The sequence below is a fragment of the Eulemur rufifrons genome, chromosome 10 (assembly GCF_041146395.1).
Source record: "Eulemur rufifrons isolate Redbay chromosome 10, OSU_ERuf_1, whole genome shotgun sequence".
NCBI classification, from domain to species: Eukaryota; Metazoa; Chordata; class Mammalia; order Primates; family Lemuridae; genus Eulemur; species Eulemur rufifrons.
Genome location: NC_090992.1, coordinates 24862138 through 24885930, shown reverse-complemented (window position 1 = coordinate 24885930; position 23793 = coordinate 24862138). Strand labels below are relative to the sequence as shown.

General features: G+C 39.2%; 1 protein-coding gene across 16 annotated transcripts in view; it reads right to left on the bottom strand.

Annotated features, from left to right (window-relative positions):
- Window positions 1–23793, bottom strand: part of EBF1 (EBF transcription factor 1) — a 385100-nt gene that overhangs the window by 65657 nt on the left and 295650 nt on the right. For all 16 annotated transcript variants that reach the window (XM_069484298.1, XM_069484282.1, XM_069484285.1 and 13 more), the window contains one exon: window positions 12896–13022. In XM_069484298.1, coding sequence (XP_069340399.1) covers window positions 12896–13022 — 127 coding nt within the window. The remainder of the gene's footprint in view (window positions 1–12895; window positions 13023–23793) is intronic.

Here is a 23793-nt window from a genome sequence, read left to right as displayed (position 1 = left end):
ATCACAAGAGTGCTGCAGGGGACAGTATATCTGGGTGGACCCCACTAAGACCCTCCCTGATTGGACCCTGGGAAAATGACCTTCCAGTCCCCATGAGGTCTCCCAACAATGTGCTGGTGTCTGACAGAAGCAACAGATTGCATATGGGAAGGCCCAAAGAATCAAGCATCTACACCACCTCCCCGTTTCCTTGAGAGTGTACTCACAGATGGATAATCTTAAAGAACTAAAGAAGAGTTTATCAAATGACCATGGGGATCTTGGTTGAACAATTTCCACATACATTCAAAAATTTGATGTCTTTATGTATTTGTATATTTAGGACATAATACTCACATTTACATATGATTTGCTCTGTTTCTGTATGGAAATCCATCCTGTATTGGCTTGGGAAAGGTGCTTCCCATATATGAGCCTCAGTCGCTTCTTCTATAAAATATTAGGCTTGGTCCAAGTGCTCTCTAAGGACCTTTCTATCTTTAAAACTCAGATTTATAAAAGTCTGTTCTCTTGGATCTTTTTTTGGTAAGATCCACCATTAATTGGGCACTTACTATATGCCATGCACTGTGCTAAGCTTTTCATACTCATTATCTTATCCAATCCTCACAGCAATTCTGTGATATATTATCATCCCCATTTTACGAATGAGAAAATGGAGTCTCAGATTGGTTAAGAAGCTAGCAAGAAATCAATCGGGCCAGGATTCAAATTGGGATGTGTCATGATTCCAGAGATCTACAGTCATACAGGCTCACTTAGGGACTATACATAGTGTGGGGACAAGCTCTTGATTGACAGCAGAAGAAAAGGAATCTTATGTAAAGATCTACCATGAGTTGAGAGATTTCAGCCAAGTCTTTATGGCTGTGCAAGCCAAGGTTTCATCGTCTATAAAGATGTCAACAACCTGAGTAATTAGGTTGTCTTTAAGGCTCACATCCCATAAATTTATGGCCACATTTTTCAGTCATCCCTTCATCCATTCTTCCATTTGTCAGTCTGACTAGTACCTATTGTGCCCCATTCTGTGCTAGGCACTGAGAATACACTGGCTGAACCAGACGGACAAGGAACCTGCCTTCATGGAGCTTATATTCCAGTGAGAGACACAGGCCATACACAAGTAAATGAAAAATAATCCAGATTGTATCAACGAAAGTGCTACATCTAATCAAAGCACCCATACCGGGGCAGCAGCCTAAGACTCTAGAATACCCAAATCTAATTGGCAAATATGTCCATGGAAAACTAAAAAGTGTAGTAAAACTAGTTTAGGTTCATTTTGCAGACGTAAAAAACTATGAGATATGGAAGGTATAATCAATTACTTGGGGGACTATAGATCAATAGGAGACCCATCACTTAGGTGACTTAAATGACCATAAATGAACCACCTCACCTCTTTCTAAACCTCATTTTTCAGACCTGGAAATGAGGCTGAAAATACCTGTCCTTCTTACCTCACAAGCAACAAAAAAGAATTGATCAGTGGTCAACTATAAAACTGTATTTCAGTACCTTTACTTATGTATCCAGATATAAGACGAAAATGAGACACACAGACGCTCAGTAGCCAGGCCTGTACTTTGCACCCTGGCACATAACTTTCTCACAAGTCACAATGATTTTTTTGCTTTGATGCTGGTAATTTTATTAAGAGAAATTTAAAAGCCTTTAGATGATCCTCCTATGTCTTCTGAGCTAACAATTGCAAATATTTCATTTCTCTCGTCTTAAAGAAATGAGAGAATTAGAAGAAATACAGACTTGTTCAAAACAGATCCTCCAGAGAAACTGCTCCACTCAAACCTCCCAACAACCTCAAAGAGTCATCCCGGCCTCGGTGACTATTTTACAAATCAGTTAACACTAAAAGGAAATGATGCACGTATGCAGAATGACTGGGAAGGCAATATTCTGTGCAGATATTGAAATGTGAATATATTTTTGGCATTAAACAAAGATCTAAATTAACTCCACATTGACTGGGAGCTGGTGTTTCCTGATGCAAACCACCGAGGCTGATCCCAGGTGGCTCTGCCCCGCAGGTCAGCCTTTCCACCCATGATGCAAAGAAGTTAACCACAGTTGATGCTAACAGGAAAAATATGAACAATTGTACATGCCAGGTCGATGGGTGGTAGGTAGGAGGGGAAGTCTGCTCCTCTGTTGTTGTTTCTGTCAGTGCTTTAAGAAGTGCCAGCTTCTGTCTGCCTCTCACCATCAAGAGAGAATGTAGAAAATCTCAAGCCTGATATTAACGGGATGGTTTCCACCTGCACTTTCAGTACCCCGAATAATATGAGGTCCACTTAAAAGGGTGAGCATACTTATTCAAGTCAAAAATACTATATGATATAGACAATTTAACTAATACCAAGGATTGCATGTGGCAGATGACCAAACAACAGGAAAGAAATATCAATGTGCTGAAATATATGGGAAGATTCCCCCCCACACACACAAAGTTCCCTCATTATTGAATCCTTTTAAGTCTCTCCTATGACAAAGTGCTTTCTCAATCACATTATTTTAAACTAAGTAGGGGCATGAAACAATCACAGTCAATGGTGGTTTAGGGATACTTTTTTTTTTTTTTTTTTTTTGAGACAGTCTCACTCTGTTGCCTGGGCTAGAGTGCTGTAGGGTCAGCCTAGCTCACAGCAACCTCAAACTCCTGGGCTCAAGTGATCCTATTGCCTCAGCCTCCCAAGTAGCTGGGACTACAGGAATGCACCACCCCACCTGGCTAATTTTTTCTATATATTTTTAGTTGTCCAGCTAATTTATTTCTATCTTTTTTAGTAGAGACAGGGGTCTCACTCTTGCTCAGACTGGTCTCAAACTCCTGAGCTCAAATGATCCGCCCGTCCCATCCTCCCAGAGTGCTAGGATTACAGGCGTGAGCCACCGCACCTGGCCTAGGGATACTTATTATACAAAGGTGAAGAAAGTTAAGACAAAAAGGAGGAATAGGAAATTTATATAAATTTAGTAATTTTTTTAGGATATTGACCTCTCCCCATTACAAATATTCTTCAAAACAAGCCTTTTAAAAAGGAGTTTTTAAAATATTGCTAAAAGTGGTTATGTTTTGGGATTCTGACCCTGTGCTGTAGGTTTTTCAGAAAGTAGAAGAAACAAGAACTCAAAGTCAAGGCACTATGCTTTAACACGAAGATAAGGACATATCTCATTATAAGGTTCTCCTGCAGCATGAAATCATTATCAAAGACTAAAAATTATTCAAAATTCACAACTCTCTGATATCTATGCATTGTCAAATGAAAAAATATTATGTAATATTATATAAGGTATCACCTCATTTTGGTAATACAACAGATATATGCATAGGAAAAAGATTGCAAGATATATACCATGAAAATAATATTAACAGCTCACATTTATTGAGTGTTTATATTTTTAAAAACTAGTAGGAATGTTGGCAATTTCAATGTTATTTTAATTATTTTTATTGGTACTTCCTAAATTATCTGAAATCAATATGTATAACTTTGCAATAAAAAACAAAAAAGAAGTTTTAATGCTGTAGTGGGTGCCTCATCGCTGAGTTAACTTTCACAATGAACAAAAAGGGACTAACACCCATATCACCATAACCATGGACAAATAAAACAGAAAGTAGCCCTCCCTCAAACATTTTGAATAAATCTTAGGAAAAGAGAAAAAGAAAGAAACTGAGTTCTCCTCCCTTCTCCTACCCCAAAATAACAGAGAAAGTTTCAACAAATACAGTTAAAAAGCTGAAGGGTTAACTTACCAACAATGCCGGGTTTAAAAAAAAATTAAATAACAAAAAAAACTCTTGAATACTTCCAAATAGTTTATTGGCTTTGAAAACCAAATCATGTTATATCATACTAAAAAGATTAGAGTTTCAAGACTTTATAGTATTGCATTACATTGGCAAGAATACATAGAAAGCTTCGTTCCTACCTTTATTGTTAATAGCTTTCTAATCCCTTACCAGAAATTTATCGTTTAGAAATGGCAACACATCTTAAAGATTAAAGCCATGTGACAAATAGTTCATGTCCCTTAATAACCAAATCTCATGCCTTAGATCGGGCGAGCTTATCTGCCTTTTCCTTCTATATGGTTTCATTGGTAGGAAATACTTTATATCCCTATTACATGAATGATGAATGGGACCATTGGTTATGGTCTGTTATTTGCTTGGCTGTAGTCAATATGTTTTCTTTGGACAGGGATTTCTATGATTTATCTCTCTCCTGGCCTTATCACTTATTAACTCTGGGTAGACAGGAAAAAGCCAAGGTTGTATATAAGGCCTCGTGGCCATTTAGACCTCTAATGTCAGTGAAAATATCCCTTTTAATGATCCTGTTACACTAGCTACTCAAGTCCTGATTACACTCCACTCCAAATAGGAAATAAAGGTCATATTTCTTGGAAAGTATACACATAAAATATGCAAAATAATATGCTTCCTTCAGACCGGCTTTATTCTTTGCAGGAATGGCTTTCATTTTATAGATGTCACAGAAATACAATGGTTACTTTTAGTGACTTTTGTTGTTGTTGTTCTTGTCCCCATTATGGCTCCCATAGTGTTGAACTGTACAAACACCAGCAGATTCAGAATCACCAATCACATCAACATACATCAGATCAGGAAAAATCATATTTTATGGAAAAAAAGCTCCCTTCAGTGGAGGAGAAGAGGCTTGGGACCTATTCTTTGCATCACAAAAGCGAAAAGGATAAACATTCCCTCTGCCTTGAATTCTTTTCTTTGTGTGTAAATGGCTCATTTGGAGTAATATTCAAGACATGTGGACAGGAGCAGCCTGTGAATTTTTCTTTCTTGTTGGGTCTATTCCAATTAGGACATCGCTAAGGCAGAACTGCTAGTCAAGTGTTCGTTACACAGTGCTTTTTCGGCTGAATCTAAGTGAAAACAATCTAATAAAAGAGAAAATACATCCTTGCCTTCCTTTCCCCAATTCTTCCGGAGTTTGCTTAGGCCTGTCTTTATAACAATTATCATATGTGTAGAATATTATCCTTTGCAAAACATTTTCATGCCCATTTTTTCACTGATACTCACAAGACCCTTGGGACACACAGTCGAGTGATGGCCCCACCAGCCCTTAAGTTGAGGAAGCTAAGAATCTGGTAGCCTTAGTCCCTCTGTCTCTCTCATCCCCACATCTGACCCATCTCAAAGTCCTCTCCCTTTTTCCCCTTAAATACCTCTTGACTCCTCTCACTCCACGCCATCTCCACTCATTACCATCCACATCGAAGTCACCAAATCTCTTCCCAGACTACTGCAATGACCTCCCAAAAGGTCTTCCAACATCCATCCTATGCTGCTTCTAGCTAGAATTATTTCTTTCCCAAAATGTGAGTCTGGTCATGTCCACCTGTCATTTCCAGCACTTCAAGGACTGCCCACCGCTCTTAAGATATCAACTAAAGTCCTCCCCATGGCTTAGGAGGTTTTGAAGGCACTTTCCCCTGCCCACTTCTCCAGCCTTCTCTCGCCATTCTCCTCTTCTCTCTCAACTTTTCAGCCTCACTGCAATTCTTACCACCTCCCAAGATACCACATTTCTCTCACCCAGGGCCTTCTTATATACTCCCTCTGCTGGAACACTCATTCTCTTTCCCCAACTCCACCCCACCCCTACTGTTCGCTGATTGCTTGGTTAAGTCTTCCTCATCCTTCAAACCTCAGCTTGTGCACCTTTTCCCAAGAGGAAATATTTCTAACCAACTGGTCAAGGTTCCTGTATCACATGCTTATCTGAAACCCTGTTCCTGTCTTTCTGGATGCTTATTACCAGGTTTAAAATAGTAAAGTTATTAAATGATGAACATCTATGTTCCTTCTTTGTCTATAAAATCCGTGAAAACAGGGATTGTGTGTGGTTTTGCTCAACACTGCTTTAAGACATTATCTAGAACTAGTTTAGAACATTGCCTAGAATAGAACAGGCAATCCACAAACATTTGTGGGATGAACAAATGAAGTCACAAAAGGATGTGGCAAAATCAGACTAGAATACAAGTCTTTCAATTCCTACTTTAATGCCTAGAAACAAACAATGTCTTTAATCATGATGAAAACCGGCAAATATATAATGCCAATCAAAGTGTGCTCTAATGACCAATTCTTTGGATATTTCAGGAGAAGCAACACCCCTGCTGTCTCCTTTTCTTTTTTTCAGTTTACTTCAGGGAAATACTCATACTAGACCAGGCACTGTCAGGATTGCATTACATACATTGACTCTTTTACTCCGTAGGTGAAGGCACTATGAAAATACCTCCATTTTACCAATAAGAAAAGGAAGAGTATTTATAGTATAGATCTAAGTCCATTTTTCTTTAACAGAAACTCCAACTACTGTGTTCTATGCATGAAAACTTCAAGTAAAAAGGGACAGATTCTTAATTAACAGCTCTTATTTATATTCTGCGTCATCCAGAGCAAAAAAATCAATGAAGACCCACTGATCCTGGACGATATATCAATCAATTATCAAGAATGAAATCCTGCCATTTGCAACAACATGTATGGAACTGGGGAACACTATGTAAAGTGAAATAAGACAAGCACAAAAAGACAAATCTCACATGTTCTCACTCAGATGTGGGAGCTAAATATTAAAAACAATCGATCTCATGAAGACAGAGTAGAATGACAATTGCCAGAGGCTGGAAAGGGTAGCAGGAAGTGGGGGACAAAGTGGGGATGGTTAATGGGTGCAAAAATATAGCTAGTTAGATAGAATGAACAATTTGATAGCACAACAAAGTGACTATAATCAACAATAATAGGGTATACTTTAAAACAACTAAAAGAGTGGAATTGGAATGTTCCTAACACAAAGCAACGTTAAATGCCTGGGGTGATGGATACCCTAGTTACCCTGATTTGATTAATTCACATTGTATGCCTGTATCAAAACATCACATGTACCCAATAAAGATACACAGCTACTATGTACCCATAATAATTAAATATATTTTTTTTAAAACCTGAAAAAAATTATCAGAGAACGCCTCTTGCAAGTAAAATACTGAGTCAATTTGCATCCACATAGAGTATAAAATAGTGTGAGATCGAGAAGGGGTTTCTTTTCTTCATGAAGCTTGTGGCCTTTTTGTGACTTGTCTACCCAAGAACAGAACCAGAGAGCTAAGGGCATAGGTAAGGAAATGATAAATGAGTGGTCTAAGCACATGGAAGAGAAGAGGTCCAAGGACAGAGACTCTTCTAGTCAATCAAGATGAATCACAGGGAGCCTCAGCATCACCTGGTCCAACTGGCTCATTGTACAGTGAAGAGACTGGAGTCCAGAGCACAGCAGTAGTGTGTCCCGAGTCTCATGGACAGTGAGTAGCTGGGGCTAGAACACGGCCTCTTTGCTCTCAGCCTAGTGCTCTATCTGCATACTACAGTGACCAAAGAACATTTCAGAGAGGAAACAGAGTTTCGACTGGGCCTTACAGGGAAATCACCATGTCCAAAGTGGCAAAGTAGGAAGCAAGGCTGAGGCAGTGAGGAAACTGGTGTGACTGGAACACAAAAGCGCCACGCCCAGAGCACAGCTAGCTGCGCCTGCCAGTCTCGGGCTACATCTTATGTACTGTGGGCAAACAGGAAAGGTTCCTCTTCAGGGTAATGACACAAAAGTGGCTTTTCAGAAGCTTAATGTGGAAATGAATTCGTGTAAGAAAAGGCTAAAAACAGAAGATTCATTAGGCGAGAACTCTCCACTTCTCCACTAAAACTGTTGACTTTGTTCATGCCCCAAGATGGCGGCTTTCATTTTGTGGAGACCTCCAAGAACTAGAAACAGAACTTTCTGGCCTGAAACTTCTAAAACCTGGAGTTGAAGCTGATTATAAACAGAATACCTTTGAAGAGGCTTACTGATGGGCTGCACCCCATGTTACTAGGACCTCCAGAGGAGGGGTTGAAGTTTGGGTTGGAAGCAAGAGAACAAGCATGTGTTACTCCTGAAAAACATCAACACCAGAGAACTTTACCAATCAGTGTTGTCTTATTAAAATATCTGTCATTTTAGGCCATTCCTGAGAAAATATTTGTTATAACCAAATTATATTCACATTTGTGAATTTCTTTTTCTTGCTACTTTATCAATACTTTGTTCTTTTTATTTGCAGCTGAGTGGTGTTGTTTCTTAAATTTACTGATGCCTCTAGTTGTGCTATTAAAAAATCCTAAAAACCTCTTCTTAGACCTCTAGGAAGATGATGGGGATAAACAACACATGTAAACAACACAGTAGGGACTTGGCAACACATCGATGAATGAATAATAATAACAATCATGACCACCATTTATTAATGGAAACTACTAGTGTCTGGTCTCATGCTAGGTGCTTTACATGTATTTCCCTTTCCTTGATATTTCCTTATAAAGATGAGGTGACTATAGTTCAGGAGCTATCATATGATGTCCCAAGAATAAACTCTCTAGTAAGTGGTAGAGCTTAGAGTTCAATTTACATCCATCATCTCAAACCAAGCCCTCAATCACTATGTTGTCCTGTGTCCTTGGGAGTGAGGAAGGAAAGGATGGCCGGAGAAAAGAAAAGAGGGAGGAGGGAGAAAGGTAGACAGGAGAAAGGAGGAGTAGGATGAAAACAAGAGGGATGGAGAAAAAGAAACGAAAACTTGAAAGTCATGGTAAAAGTTGTCAAGTTCCACAGAAAATGGTGGGACAAAACAGCCCCTCCTACATGCGAAGCAATGTGCAATGCCTTGGCAAGGGATGTGAAGTTATTTGGGGCATAAGGTACAAACAGGAAGTACTTCCAGAAAGAATTTTATTTCAAAGTTAATTCTCGGGCTGAGATACAGGAATTTGGGTTAGTCCTTCCACAGGAACAGGAAGTTGGGTGAAAAATGTTTAGAATGGGAGAACTCAGTGGTAGAAGGGATCTGCCAAGTGACCTGCCCAAACATCTGAGCTGTTAGGTGATCATTCATCAGGGTTTTCACCAACTTTTGGGGGTCAGGAAGTATATGGCTCTCAGTAAACTCCTAAGCTGGTCAACACTGTCCTGGTGGCCCCTTCCTCCTGTCGTATTTTCCCCAGACATAGACGCCTCTCCTAGGGAGAAATATTTGGAATGAAGGTAAAACCTGCATTTGGAATTGTCCACTTATGAGGAAAATCAATTCTAAAAACTTTGAAGCAGCAGCTAAACGTTCCTAAGAGTCTTTAGTCAGCTCCCAGGGTTACTTAGGGCTAAGCAGGAGAGATCACACTTCTAAAAGCTCCAAGTCACTTAAAGATGCAGCAACTGCAAAAAAAAGACAAACTGTGAGAATGACAAAGGTATGCGAGACCCCTTACATGTCAGTGGAGGTTATGGTGGATTTAATTTCCACTGGACTGACCGACCAGACACAAGATTATAGGACTCTGAAAACTATCTTGTGATTAGAAAGGGATTTTATTTCCTCCTTTTAGAAAACATTTATTGAAAATTTAAAGTCAGCTTTGGCCTGCATTTATAGAAGAGTAACTGGACACAATATAAAGCTAAGATCTGGGAAGAACTATTGAGCTTTTTGGTTCTAATCTAGTTGGGATTCACTTTTCCTCCATGACTGTGATTGGGAAAACACAAGGGAAGGGCCCACTGGCAGCTAAGGGTTCCTCGTGTGTCTCTGGTCTCTACAGCAGAGGACAGAGAGCTGGGCTCACCATCCTTACAAGGGGAGCCTGCTTGCAGGCACTCTGTGCTTGGTCAAATTCTTTCCTCTCTCCCCCCAAAGTCTGTCCATTTGCATAGAGTAGGCCAGGCTGTTCCTGTCTCAGGTTTTTTTGTTTTGTTTTGTTTTGTTTTTAATGATTATGGATTTTTAGAGACTTCCACATCTACACACCCAAACTCTCCCTTACATACTCTAAAAATGGCAACAGGGCCTTAGTTTAGGGTGTTATTTTCCAGCTCAATGATATTTCTTTTTTTGTTGTTGTTAAGTGAAAAATTCCAAGTGACATTTCACTAAGAAACAGAGGGTTAGCTTACCTGATCCAGAAAGCCAAGCCTCACATCTTGAAATACTATGGATGTTAAAGAAAATGAAGTGTGAACTTCTGTGGGTGGAGAGAGGAGGGGTGCGATACATTTACAATGACCTGCGTGGTTGTTTGGACACAAAGAACAGAGAGGTTTTATGAGCCATCTCTATACCCTCACTAGTATGTGGTGACAAGCAGGAGTAAACTAAAGAAATCGCAGGAGACAGTAGCCCCAGCCATGAACAAGCCACCCGTGGTGGTGGGGGCACTGAATGCTAGTGATCAAAAGGCCCATGTGTGGGTCACCATGAACAGAGATCCCCTTTTGTCAGAAATGACAGGATGTCACGGTAACTGCTAACAGCCAACTATACCAGTGGAGGAGTCCATGTGCCAATTTCTTCAAAATTTTATTTTTCCAATGCAGAGAGAGGTTAGACTCTCTCCTAGAATACTTAAAAAACCAAGTCTTCTTGTCTGTTGCCCACAGTCTGAGGCCAGATCACCAGAAGCATTTTTTTCATACTTCAATTTCCCACACATGTACACACGGGCACACATGCATACAAAACTGCTTTTCTAGACTTGCAAATCTACCACTTTTATCTTTGATCTTAATTCCAGTATAATATAGATTTTCCAAGACGTGATTTCTTAAATCGACGGCAATTTTTTTTAATGGTTAAAAAAGTCCAAATAATGATGGGTCCCTAGCTATTTTCTTTTGAGAACTTAAGTAATTTAATGGGGATGAATTTTTTTTTTTTTAACTTTTATGGCCAGGTGGCTCTAGGGGATATTTTGTTGAACACCGATTAAAAATAATTTCTTCTAAATGAGACCTGACCACAAAATGGAACTATTAATGGGCAGGGACGTTGTCACCAAAGCGGAAACCATGGCTGATTGCCTCTTGTACCTCCCACCACACAAGCATTTTCTTCTTTTTCTTCTCCTTTTCTTGTTCTTAATAGCAGAGTAAATAAGCAGCCAGCAAGGCCTAAATGTTTTCGGCCAGAAACAGAGTCCAAACTTCTCAGAGAAAACATTTGGCCTCTGTGGTTTTGTAATATGTTCCAGAACACCGAGTTCAGTGAGGAACGTTGTGAAAAACTCCCATCCATTGGAATGATGGTGGGGAATGTTACAGTATCAGAAGTTTCAATTGGTCCTTTTCCTGCAGGCCCATAATGAGGCTTGTAAAAAAAAAAAAAAAAGAAGAAGAAGAAGAAGAAAAAAAAAAAAAACCATAGTGCTATGTAGAAGTTCTCATGGGAAAAATGAATGGCAAGAAATCCTAGCTTTAAAAGAAACAGCTAATCTGCTAGTTTGATTGTTCTTCAAAACTTACGCTGAACCAATGAGCCTAATTAAAAACACTTGGCCTACTTCTATAAAGCATCATAGCTTTCTCTATGCTTCGTTTGTATACACCACAAAACTCCAGATAGACTATTATTTTTTCAAGTGCTCACTAACAAAGTGCTGACTTTGTTGGGATGGCTGAGCTAATTTCTTGAACTCAGTGTGAAACCTTAGCTAAACAAAATTGTGGTAATTTTCCTTAATTTGTAAAAGTGATTGGAGTGCAAACAAAATTTTCCTCTTGGGTCAATCCTATAATTTTCAATTAACTAAAACTAATCGTCAGGCAGGCACCAAACCTGCATTTTGTTTAAAGGGCTGGGAGGCATTTCCAAGGGTCAGGATGTATTAATTGTTTTTATAATTTCGAGAGAAAGAGAGAGAAAAAGAAAAGAGAGAGAGAGAGAGAGAGGCTGAGTGACTAGGAAGCATGTCTGGTTTTGCTCCTAGTATTAAAATACAAGGGAAAGATGCTTTGAAGTAAAATGTCACAGCAAAATAAACTTTGTCCCTTTAATTGTATGGTTATAATTAGGATTATTAACAGACTTATCCCTTTACTGCTCTGGAATCTGTGTATGAAGGCAACTTCCACTCTGTACTTAATCTGGCCTTGTGGTCTTTTATTGAATGAAGAAGGAGATCTGGGACCAGTCCATGGGGACAGCTAGCTCTACGCAGGGACAGCTGATACTAAGCAGAGGGGCCAGAACGTCACTACCTCAAGTGTGGTGCTGTGACCAGCAGCATCAGTCTCACCTGGGAGCCTGTAAGAAATACAGAATCTCAGGTTCTCCCCAGACCTACCCTAGCAGGATCTGAATTGTAAAAAGATCCCTGGATATTTGGTTTGCACATTACAATTTGAGATCTCTCAGAGTACACACTGGGCACTCAGCCTGTGTACGTGATGTATTTCCACAGAGATCTTGCCTGGTTCTGTCTAATGGGACGGGAATTCATATTCACCCTGTAACCCTAGCTTCTTACCACAAGGCTGGTCCATGTTCCAAGGCTGTTTGGGGAGAACAAAAGGCAGTTTACTGGGGAAGAAAGCACCAACCCAGAGTTAAATATGAAAGTTACCAATTGTATTTAATACAAATGCTATGAGCTGGCTAGAAGAGCAAACAAACCCCAACAAGCTGGCTTAACATGCAGAAAGATTCAGGATTGTCTACGCCTCTTTCCCCTTCTCTTATTTCTCACGCTGCATCTTTAGCCAACCAGTTATGTCAATAGATCTTGCCATTCAACACAGACACCTAGATGAATTCTCAGTAGTAGTAACAATAATAATAATAAGAGAAGCAACTCATTTGGTCGCACATATGGTGAAATGGAGAAAGGAAGCAGGTCTTAACAGAAACTGAATTTAAAAGTAAAATACATGCTTGTACATACAAGATAAAGTAAAAGACGCCACAAAACCAAGGCAGTTCTGTGTTCACCCTCCGCAGTGGTTCTTACCTGTGTAAATGAATCTGCCTGGCGTTCCTTTGCAGAACTGCTTGGATTTGTAGGACAGTGTGACTTCCACAACACCAGGGATGTGCCGAGGAGGCGTCTGCACGCGGATGGCGTGAGGAGTAATCAACTGGAGGAGACATTCGGGGGAAAGAATTGTCATTGCAATACGTTAAGGAGTCATTTCACAGCTTTCCTATCAGCTCTCCGTAAACAAAGCTTTAAAACACATAATTAACCTGTCAATGTTTAAATACCATCTTGATGGAACCTGTATGAAAGACACTGACAACAATATTTACAAGTGCTCTGGGTACAGCCATAACAACATTATCTGGGTTTTCCTACACAGCAGGCCCTCTGCTTCCTGGTTTGAAAAGGGAACCTGGCCTAATGAAATGATTTACCTATTACAGGATATCCTTTGGAAAATCTCTGTTTGAAGCAGACACCCGAATCGGAGCTGAGCTCTGCCATGCCTCCCCCGAAGTCAGTGGGCCTGGGGTTTGAACTGAGCCCTTCAACATGTGGCACACACAGAGGTGGGAAAGCCGTAGGCCAAGGCACTCTGATCAGCTGCAGAGCACACGTATGCAACAGCCCTGAAGACCATTTGGCACATTAACTACCAGAGGCACCATCAAAGAGCTTTAGAGGGGAGACCAAAGAATCTGCCTCCCTGGACTAGCTTGGGGCTCTGGCAGCACTGAGGACTGCCCATAAAAGGGGAGCGGAAGGCTGTGGAGGCTGCACCGTGGTCGCTGGTCCACGACGCAACGCCACACGCACAATGAGAAAGTGCATTTCTGCACCCTGTTGGCAACCAGATTACACTGTGCAGCAGAATATATTTTTTATTACTCTTATCTTTGTTTATATAACTAAAATGTTATTAATGGCCATAAAACTGGCATTATCTGGTTCTTTGAAAAATCCAGCCCTGGTATTTGACTGGCTGACCTCTGAGGGTGCTGGACTCTACACGTTCTCTCTCTACGGGGTCTGCAATTGCCTCCTCCTTGACTTTTTTCAGATGCACTTAGCTCTCAGCATTTGTGGAACTGAGTCTGTATACAGTGGATAATTTATACAGTATACATGAGTTTATGCTATAATAAGGTGTGTTTGTGCTGTTCTCAAGGGGATAACTTAGAAAGGGCTTTTATTTTAATGTGCAAACCAGGCCCAGAGCAAGTGTTTCACCCAGGCAATCAAAGACTATACCATGAGAAGCTGAACACAACCCATGGGTACCCCTGGGTAAACTGCCCTAACACCAAGTCCTGGTGAAATGAAAGTGAGAAAGTGGCTATTGCTAAAGTCCACAAGTACTTTCTGTCAAATGTCCCTTCTTGAAACAAAGAGAAGGCCATCTGCATAAAAACCATTTTGACTTAGCAATTAAAAATGCATTATCCTCTTCCATAAACTATATGGAGCCTTAGTTTATTTGCTGAAGACATACAGAAGATATTTCAGTAAGACCATGCTTATGTAGAACCCTTAGAAAAACTGCGTTCATCTCCATGGCTGAGTGTTTTGGATGGCTAAGGGTTTACCCAAAAAAAGCACAAAAAATTTTTTTTCTTAAAATTTTGTTCTCTTCATCTTGTAATTCTTCCAAAATGCATTGTATGCTTTCTAAAGGAAGCAAAGTGTATATAATTTAACTTTGTCTTGGTAAATCAAGATTACCGTTTGGAACACCCTGCATTATGTCTTACTGTAATACAGAAAGGCCCTGAGCAACTACTGAGATACGAAGGGCTGTTTTCCCTTGCACTAAATGGCTCCAGATAGCTGTGATTTTGAAATTATTTCTAACTTATTCTCTTTCTTTGTCTTTTTCCTCCCGGTGTTCTTTACACCTTCTAATTTACTCTTGTAATCTGTAAGCCTGGAAACTAGGAAATCAATTTTAATATTGGATAGAAAATAGGACAGGAAAGAGGTTTTGAAGAGCAATGAAAGATGCCCTTCCCCAAGTCAAGCGCATGTTAATCTCAACTGTTCAGATGTTGTGTTATTGCAACGTTGGGAACTAACACTTGTTGACTACCTAGGAAGTATCTACCACATTGCTGGGGATTTTACATGGAAACGCTAATTTGGTCAGAACAATGACTGTATTTTTAATCTCTTTTTTTTTCAGATGTGAAACAGAACCTTAAAATGATTAAGTTGCTTGCACAAGATTATCCTTGTTAGAGCAAGTTAGCACAAAAGGTAATTTCAATGCAGTTCAAAAAAACGGCAGGGATATATAATTCCTTTCTGATCAGAGAGAAGAAATTGTTCATGTGGACACTTCGTAAAGGTATCAGTTTTTTTCAGATCCAAAGAGACTGTGTGGTTTTTTTCCTATACCTGTGCTATCTCCCTTTTTCATTTATTGCCTGGTCCTTTGCTGTGCTTTTGATGGTGAAGGACACCACGCTGTCACATTCCAAATAGAAGGTATGCTTCTATTTTTAACAGTTACTTCAGACATAGAGTGGCATTAATTCACAATAATACTTAGAAGAACTTTCAGTCAGTTAGAAAACACTTCTCCTGCCCTCCCTTTTTGAAGGGGAAATAAATTTTAAAAGATGGAAAGATATCAGTAAATAGATGGATGAAGATTTCTTTTTAAGTATAAGGACTTAATATGTATGAGTTGCTGTATTGGGGAACAAATTCATGGGCTTTATGAATAGATTAGATATGACTACAGTAAAACTGACTGAGAGTGGGGCTTTTGCATAAAGCATTAGACTCAGGAAATTCAAACAAATTTTCATTTACAATTTCACTTTCAATTTTAATTAATTGCCTGAACTGAAGCAGAGATTCCTTCTTGAAACAACCATCCTTCACAAATGAGGTAGAATCTGAATGATAATTAGAGAATGAATTTGTCGATGTTCTCCTGGCTGTGGATGTTAGGCTGGGAAGAGTCTCCAGCATTGACACATGATATTGATGCTTACTGAGGAAAAACATTTTAGCCAAATTTGTCAATTTGAAAGCACTGGCTTATTTATGAATCACTCAAAGAATCATAGACTTTATTGCTGGAAGGAATGTTAGTAATCATTTAATGCTAATCTTCTCATTTTAATAGCTAAGGACATAGAAGTCCATAAATGTCTAGTGGCTTCAGACACCGATCTGAGATCCAGAGCTGCAGTCCCCAACCCCCTGGGACACAGACCAGTACCGGTCCCGTGTCCTGTTAGGAACCAGGATGCTCAGCAGGAGGTGAACAGCAGGCAAGGGAGGGAACCTTCATCTGTATTTACAGCCGCTCCCCATTGCTCGCATCACTGCCTGAGCTCTGCCTCCCATCACATCAGTGGCGGCATTAGATTCTGCATTATGGTAAGCTGTATCATTGTTTCGTTATATATTACAATGTAATAATAATAGGAAAAAAGCACACAATAAATGTAATGTGCTTGAATCATCCCAAAACCATCCCCTCTCCCCAATCTGTGAAAAAATTGTCTTCCATGAAACCGGTCCCTGGTGCCAAAAAGGTTGGGGATCGCTGTCCTAGAGGAAGGACGGGGGTCTAGATCTGAAGGTGTAGAACCCATGACCAGCAAACCCCAGGATAAATTTCACATGTTGTTCCAGCCTGGTTGAACTAAGGGTGGCCACTCTAAGCAACACAGACGGGAGAGCTAGTCTAAATTTTCCAAACTTCCATCATTGGAATATCACTTTCTCAGTTTTGCAATATCTACATACCACCTATGCAATTACATACTTAATATTTTTTTTAAAACTTATAACCTTTTTGTTTAAAAAAGTTATTTTATAAGGAACTTTATATCACTACTATGATTAGAAAACCGGTATCACCTGCCAAAATAAGACAGTATCATAGATGGTAACCTTAGAGTTAATATGATGTAAATTCTAGCTGGGTATTGTTGACGACCTGAAGAAGTTTATTGAAAAGGATGACTAGCTTGTGTTAAATGTTAAAGACTCGTTTGTCCCAAATGAGACTTTACCCCCTTAATGTAAATCAGAATCATGGAATGAAACAAAGATTAAAAGAGAAACAAAAGAAGTGATTAAAAGAGAAGCCAAAAGGAGACTTTCTCACTGTGTGATTCAGTTCTACTTAATGTCTGTGTCAAACCCCAAATTGTCTCTTCCTGTACTACCAGAAGCACATACCCCGTACTTTCGTAAATACTGTTCTAAGTGATGAAAGGACAAATTCATTCTTTGACTTAACTTTCTTAAATTACAAACCAAATGATCTGGGCTAGAAATAAATATTTTTCTGAAACTCTGTAGCATCTGACACTACTCTCCCCTCTTGGAACTCTCCATTTTCTTCACTTCGTGACACTAATTATAAGACTTAAGACGTGCAAAGTGTCTGATGGTTTACCAGAGCACTTTCATACTCACTGTCTTTTAAAGCCCATACGCATGGTGTATATACTCCAGATGAGAAAAGTTAACAGGCAAGTTAACTCATATTATTAATATTTGAAACACTAGGAAGAAAATCGATTTCTTATGCCTATACGTAGGGTTTTACAGAGCTCTTCCTAGTTATTTTGGTTTTCCTCATTGGCTTCACTTTTTTGCCAACTTGTTAATTGCATAAATTTCACAATTTTCGTCCTATTTTGTTTTCCCTTTTTACTTGCTTAACACTTCTCGAGTGCACTCATTGTGGCTCAACCACCTCACCTAAACTGATTTCCAAATCTACACCTGTGGACTCCATCTCTTTGGCCAAGCACCAAGCTTTTATCAGCAACACAGTAACAGAATCTCCCCAAACACGTCTTCATGACCCCTCAATCTCAACACGACCCAAGCTAAATTTATCATCTCACTTCCTCTAAATATATTTCTTGCTCCTATGTTCCCTGTCTCAGTTAAAGGAATGCTATCTTTCCAATCACTCAAGATAGAGAACTTGAGGTTATGTTTATTCTTTTGTCCGTCCATGTTTTTAAAGTCATAATGACTTTCCCTCCACTGGACCACACTGGCTCTCCTTTGCTTCTCCACTCTGTCCTGCTCAGGTTGTCCCCGTTTCTTACTCAGACTGTTATGATATTATTCTTGCCTTCTAAATACTCTCTCTCTCTTCTTCTACTTTCTCCACCATGATTAGCTTCTTTAAATACAATCTCATCATGTCATGCCCTGACTCAAATCCTCAGCTTGCTCCCTTTGCCGGTTCTAATGTTCAAGCTCCTTAACATAATAATATTTAGGGCACTCCGAGGCCTGACAGCTAGTCTCCCTTTCTGGGTATACTTCCCACTTTGCCCTTCCACATCCTGAAGCAGAAGGAATGCGGATACATGAAAACACTATACCCTTGCCCAACTTCTTTGCTCTGTTCATGATATTTCTTGCTGAAACATTCCCCTACTGATATTCTACTTGTTTCTTAAGGCCCTGACCATACGCTCTCTCTTCCTGTAAGTTTTATATGATCCTAAGAGTTAAAGTTGCCTGCATCTTTCTTGGAATTTATACGCTTATGTCACTTATGCTATAACAGTTAGTGGCCTATTTTGTTTTGCACCATATTTTCTTATATATCTTTCTCCCATTAGACAACCCCTCAGACCAGGAACAGAGTCTAATCCATGTTTGTGTCCTCTCAAGTGGTTAACTTAGTGCTTCACATACTGAATATTTTCGAAATATTTCTGGAATAAATACGTATGTAAATTAGGCCAGAATTCTACTAGATCTTTGAATCCACTGGGCACAGCGATCTTTGTCCATCAGAGTCCACTGCTCTTAACCTGATAATACTTAACCCTCATTCTCGACCGAAGTTGCTCTTAATATTAATTATCTGTCTAAAGCACTCAGGTGTCAATATGAGCATGAGACCACCGTCCATCTTACCTCTAAGCGATAAAAAAGAAGAAGATATATACAGGTCTGTGACTCCTGTGAGAAGTGATAAGATGGGATTTTTAAAAAAGTTTAAAAAGTAAGACTTTAAAAAGTAGTCCACAAAAGATCTATGCTAAATGTTAAGAGTGTTTATTTCTGGACTGACAATATTAGATAAAATTTATCTTCTCTCTCTTTCTCTTTCTCCTACGTGTGTGTATTTCTGTATGTATAAATTCCCCAAACTTGTACAGGAAATAATAATCATGTAAATAATTATGGAATAAATAAATTTGAACATATGAAGCTATTACTTTTTTATGAGAAAAATATTACTAAAAATAAAAAGTAGAATAATAACCAATTTGGGGCAATATGTAGTACATGTGATTATGTAAGAATTAGACGGATATTTGCATAAAAGAAAGACTACAAGGAAAAACATCAAAATGTTAACAGAAGTTACCTCTAGATGATAAAGTTATAGGTAATTTTATTTTCTTCTGCATGCCTCTCTGAATTCTCCAACCGCTCAACAATAAAAATGCATTAATGTTACATTCAGAAGAAATAATTTTTGAGCGTGGCATTAAGATGAAACACACGTAGTCTCTGCAGGGCCCAGGCAAGGCTGCCAGCACGCCAAGGATGTGCCGCAGCAACTGTTCCTCTGAGCTGCCTGCACAAACCCTCTCTCTCCCCCAGACTCAGAGCGCAGGGCCAGAAGAGCCCTGCGGGGGGTTGGCCAGGTGAGGCCTCTGGGTGCAGAGTGAAGCAGCTGTGACCGTGAAGAAGATGAAGCCCAGACACAAAGGCAGCAGAACGGGGCCTCTCCTGGACAGAAGTGCTGGAATCAGGAGAGAGTGCCTGGTGCATCACGCAGCTGTGCATATGGAACTCGAAAGAGGCAGCCCACACGGTCTGCAAGTGGGTTTTAGAAAGCCTCTCGTAGCATCAAAAGTTTGACCCACACAGCAGGTAAATGCGAGTACCTAATGTTTAAAAACATTACTGGGAATATGTTGAAGTATTCTGGGGGAAAAGGGCAAGTCTTGGGAATTGCTGTCTTCTCTAAGAGCAAGCAGTATTTATTGTGTGTGTCAGTCTAGTTCTCACTAAACTGATGAAGGTAATGACCTCGATGATGATCCAGCAATCGTGACCTTCATTGCCTTCTCCCCGTGTGTCAAGCCCTGTGTTAAGCTCTTTCAGGGATTTATATCCTACGATATTAGGGGGCAGACATGGTTATTAGTTGGTTCATAGATGAGGAAAACGAGTTTCAGGAAAGTTAAAAAACACGATCAGGGAACCAACTGGAAGTAGCAAGTCGGCCTGACTAATGACCATCATTATACAACCACAAGTGTCTCCTCATACTACGGTTTATTGTTTTTCCGTAAGTCCTGATATATGTACTTTGCACCCTACCTCTGCCTTCGAGAGCATGATTGTATCTCTTCAGCTTCTCCTAAACCCTCAAAGGTCCTGGGAATATAATGGGTACTCAAAACAACTTTTCTCACTGGTGAAAGGCAAGCTGAAAATGATTCCCCAGCCAAACAAAAAAGCAATTCCAAGATAAGTCTTTATGCATGTTTTCCAACCAATGGGACTATATAAAATAAACGCAATTTGGAGTTCCAAGCCACAAAGCCAAAAAATAACTGGGATTACTAGAAAGCACACCAGTGATTTTTCATTACTAGTCTTAGGATTTAGTATTTTAACCTTAATCACCTTCAACACTAAAAAGTAAAGGGAAAAAAAAAAAGTCCAAAATAAGCAAAGACTCAAAGAGAAGGGTAAAACGAAGGAAAAGTTTCTTCTCTGGAAAAATAATTAACATTTATGACTAGAAAAAGCTGAAAGTGGGCACTGGTTTGGTGCTTTTTTGATGTTACCCACCCAGGGGTCTAGATTCTAAGGCTAGCCCATTCACCCATTGCCACACTCTGTGCCTTAGTTTACCACTCTTATATTGTGCCAGCTCCTATCTGCTCTGTGGAGGTGCTGATAATAATATTAAATATGCTTTGTGTTTGGGTAGGGCTTCTCTAGGGACCTTAAAGCACTTTCCAGATTAATTTTTTAATTTATGTATTAATAATGCTCACAGCATTCTCCCTCCTCCTCAACTAGGATAATAATATCCATTTCTTTCGAGATAGGCAGGGGGTACTGAGTGATGGACATGAAGCAGACACTTAAATAAGGAAACTGTAACATAAAAGCATAATTAAAGCTCTGAAACCAAATCAAACTAAGGATTTTTAAAGAGATACCACAGAGTCAGTGACCAAACTTGCAAACTTGTTTTCCCTCCACTCTGAAACATTTATCTTTTTGTAGTTAGACATGGCATTTAAACAGTATTATTTTTAGGAGTTCCTAAAGGAAGCTGAAATATGGAAAGTATATATTCTTGGCGACTGTACTGGCTGAATCTCCGTGTTATATCTCTAGTTCCCTGAAGCGGATACAACATAAATTAGAGGATGCCAGCTCCTCTCCTGAGTCCCTCAGTGTATTTTGGTTTGTTCCCTAATCAGAGTTCTCTGGGTTTCGTAACACAGATTCCTTCATTCCCAAGAATTGCCTGTCTCAAAGGCAGTATATGATTTCTCAAGGAACGTGAGAGAAAGCCAGCGGAGGCATTTACTGTTTCGCAAACATTCTGGTTTCCTTTCGTCCTTTCAAGAAAATAACTTTAAACCAATGTTTAGCAAAATATGTTGAGTCACATGAATCCCCAAAGATAAACTTTATGTATGAATGTCAAAGGAGACTTTTAAAATTGAAGTCTCAGGAATTGAGTTAAAAAAAGGGATTTAAAACCTAGCTTTTGAATAGTCAGCAGTGTTAGTTAACATTGTCTGAAATTTCTCTCAACATAGATATAGGTATAGACACAGACAGATAATAGAGAGATGTAGATATACTCTTCTATTTATGGTCTGTGTCCCCCAAGTAGCATATCAGCCCCTGAGCATATGAACTTGGCCTTTCTTGTTTTCACTATGTTTAACAGGGCCTTGGAACTGCTAGGCACTCAATAAAAACTTGTTGAACATTGAATGAATAAATATCATGACACCCTTAGCTACCACTAATAATTAAGATGAAGATTCAATAAAGTCCCTTATGAATCTACAAAAAAAAAGTCAACACCACTCCATTGAGAATTCTTTTTACAAACAAAAGACAAAAAACTTTTTACTTTACCAACACAAACTTCCTGATATCCTCCTTAAGCATTCACAGAAATATACTGCCCGGTTCTTCTGACCAGGAATCTAACAAGGGCCCTAAATCAACGTAGTTAATGGTACTAAACAAAACAGCAACACGATCATCTTTCAAAATAACAGATTTGAGAGAAAAAGGCTAAAATAAATACATTATGCTTCAACTACCTTTGGTTTTGTGGGTTTATTTATTTATTTATTTTGTAATTTATTTTTTAAATAAACTTTCTCCAACTCTCTTCCCAGGATGTAGAGCTTGTGCCAATTGGGTCCTATTAATGGCTGGATCCCATCCTGACCATCTGGGAGCTGGAAACACACTGGTGAGTTCCTGAGGTCCAGGGTATTCCAGAAGGAGAGGGTCAGACACCAGCAACGCCAGTCCCAGTGGTTTGAAAGTGCACAATGAGCTCTTTCTCAAGGCTTGTTTTTCTAAATTCAGTCAAAAAGGAACATCACTCCCTACTCAGGCCTGGCTCAGGGTCCTGTGTTCCTTGCTTGTTTGTTTGAAAATTAAAATGTAAAAGAAAAAGGAAAGCCAGATGCATTTATAGAAGCAGATGAATGCTTGTTATCAGAGTTGGCAATTTACAGGGTAGAATCTTTGCCTATGGAATTAGGAAAGAAAAATATGAGGCCCAAAAGACTATACATGGAATAGACAGAATGAATTCACCTTTCACCAAAAGACTTTGGAGTCTTGTAAAACTCTAAGAAAAAAAAAAATATATCAATGCTATAAGATACACAGTCTCATTCTAACATTTTTTGTGGTGTTGTTCATAGCTGTGTACAGTATATATTAATACTTGCATGTATCATCAGTAATTCATCATTTAACATGTTCTTTCAAGAACTAAGAGATACTACATAAGTGAACACTACAAAAAATTGAAGTCAAACCCCTTTTTATCCTGTGGCCCTACAACTACTTCTGCAAAAAGTCTTTCAAGGATGGACTGCACACATCTTGCTGTTTTAAACAGAATATACTGAATATAATTGCAAGTTCTTTCTTGATGACTCAGGGCAACCATCATTATAAACAGTCATTAATGAGCTGCACAGTGATATAGTTCTGTGTCTGCTTTTTAGGTTTTCCATTGCTGCCCTACACATCAGGCCATCAGCTGTCCCTAAGCTTGTATCCAACAACCTGCATCTACACACAACCTGCTTCTAGTCTTCTCTTCTCATTTGCTATAACTTGGGCAAACAGATAACATAGTTTGTTAAAAATTATGGTTCTGGTTACCTCAAAGTTTTTTGTTTGATTTATTTATTTTTTGCTGCTCTGATTTCATGCTCAATTTTGGAGAGCTGAGGCTATTATAACACTTCTCTGAATACATGAGTTTTACTACATTCATATTAGATGCTTAAGAGATGACTCTGAAGTCAAATGGACTTTGGTTCAAATCCAAGCTTTGCACATAATCAGCTGTGGGACCTTTGAAAAGTCACTCAACCACTGTGACCTTCAGTTTCATTATTGGTGAGGTCAGAGAGGACACAGGGAAAGAACTAGCTATCTATAGTGTTAATATATAAATTAACATAACACCTATAGTGAGTCTAGGGAAAGGCATACCTATATCAATCACTCAACAAGGGTTAGTTTTATTACTACTTAGTCTTCACCATCACCAATAGATTTACACTAAGGTATTTGTGTGCATACTTATTATACAACAGATATATCTAAATAGAAACCACCTATTCACACATACATTAACAAAAACTAAACTACAATCTATCTAGTACTGACACTTTGAA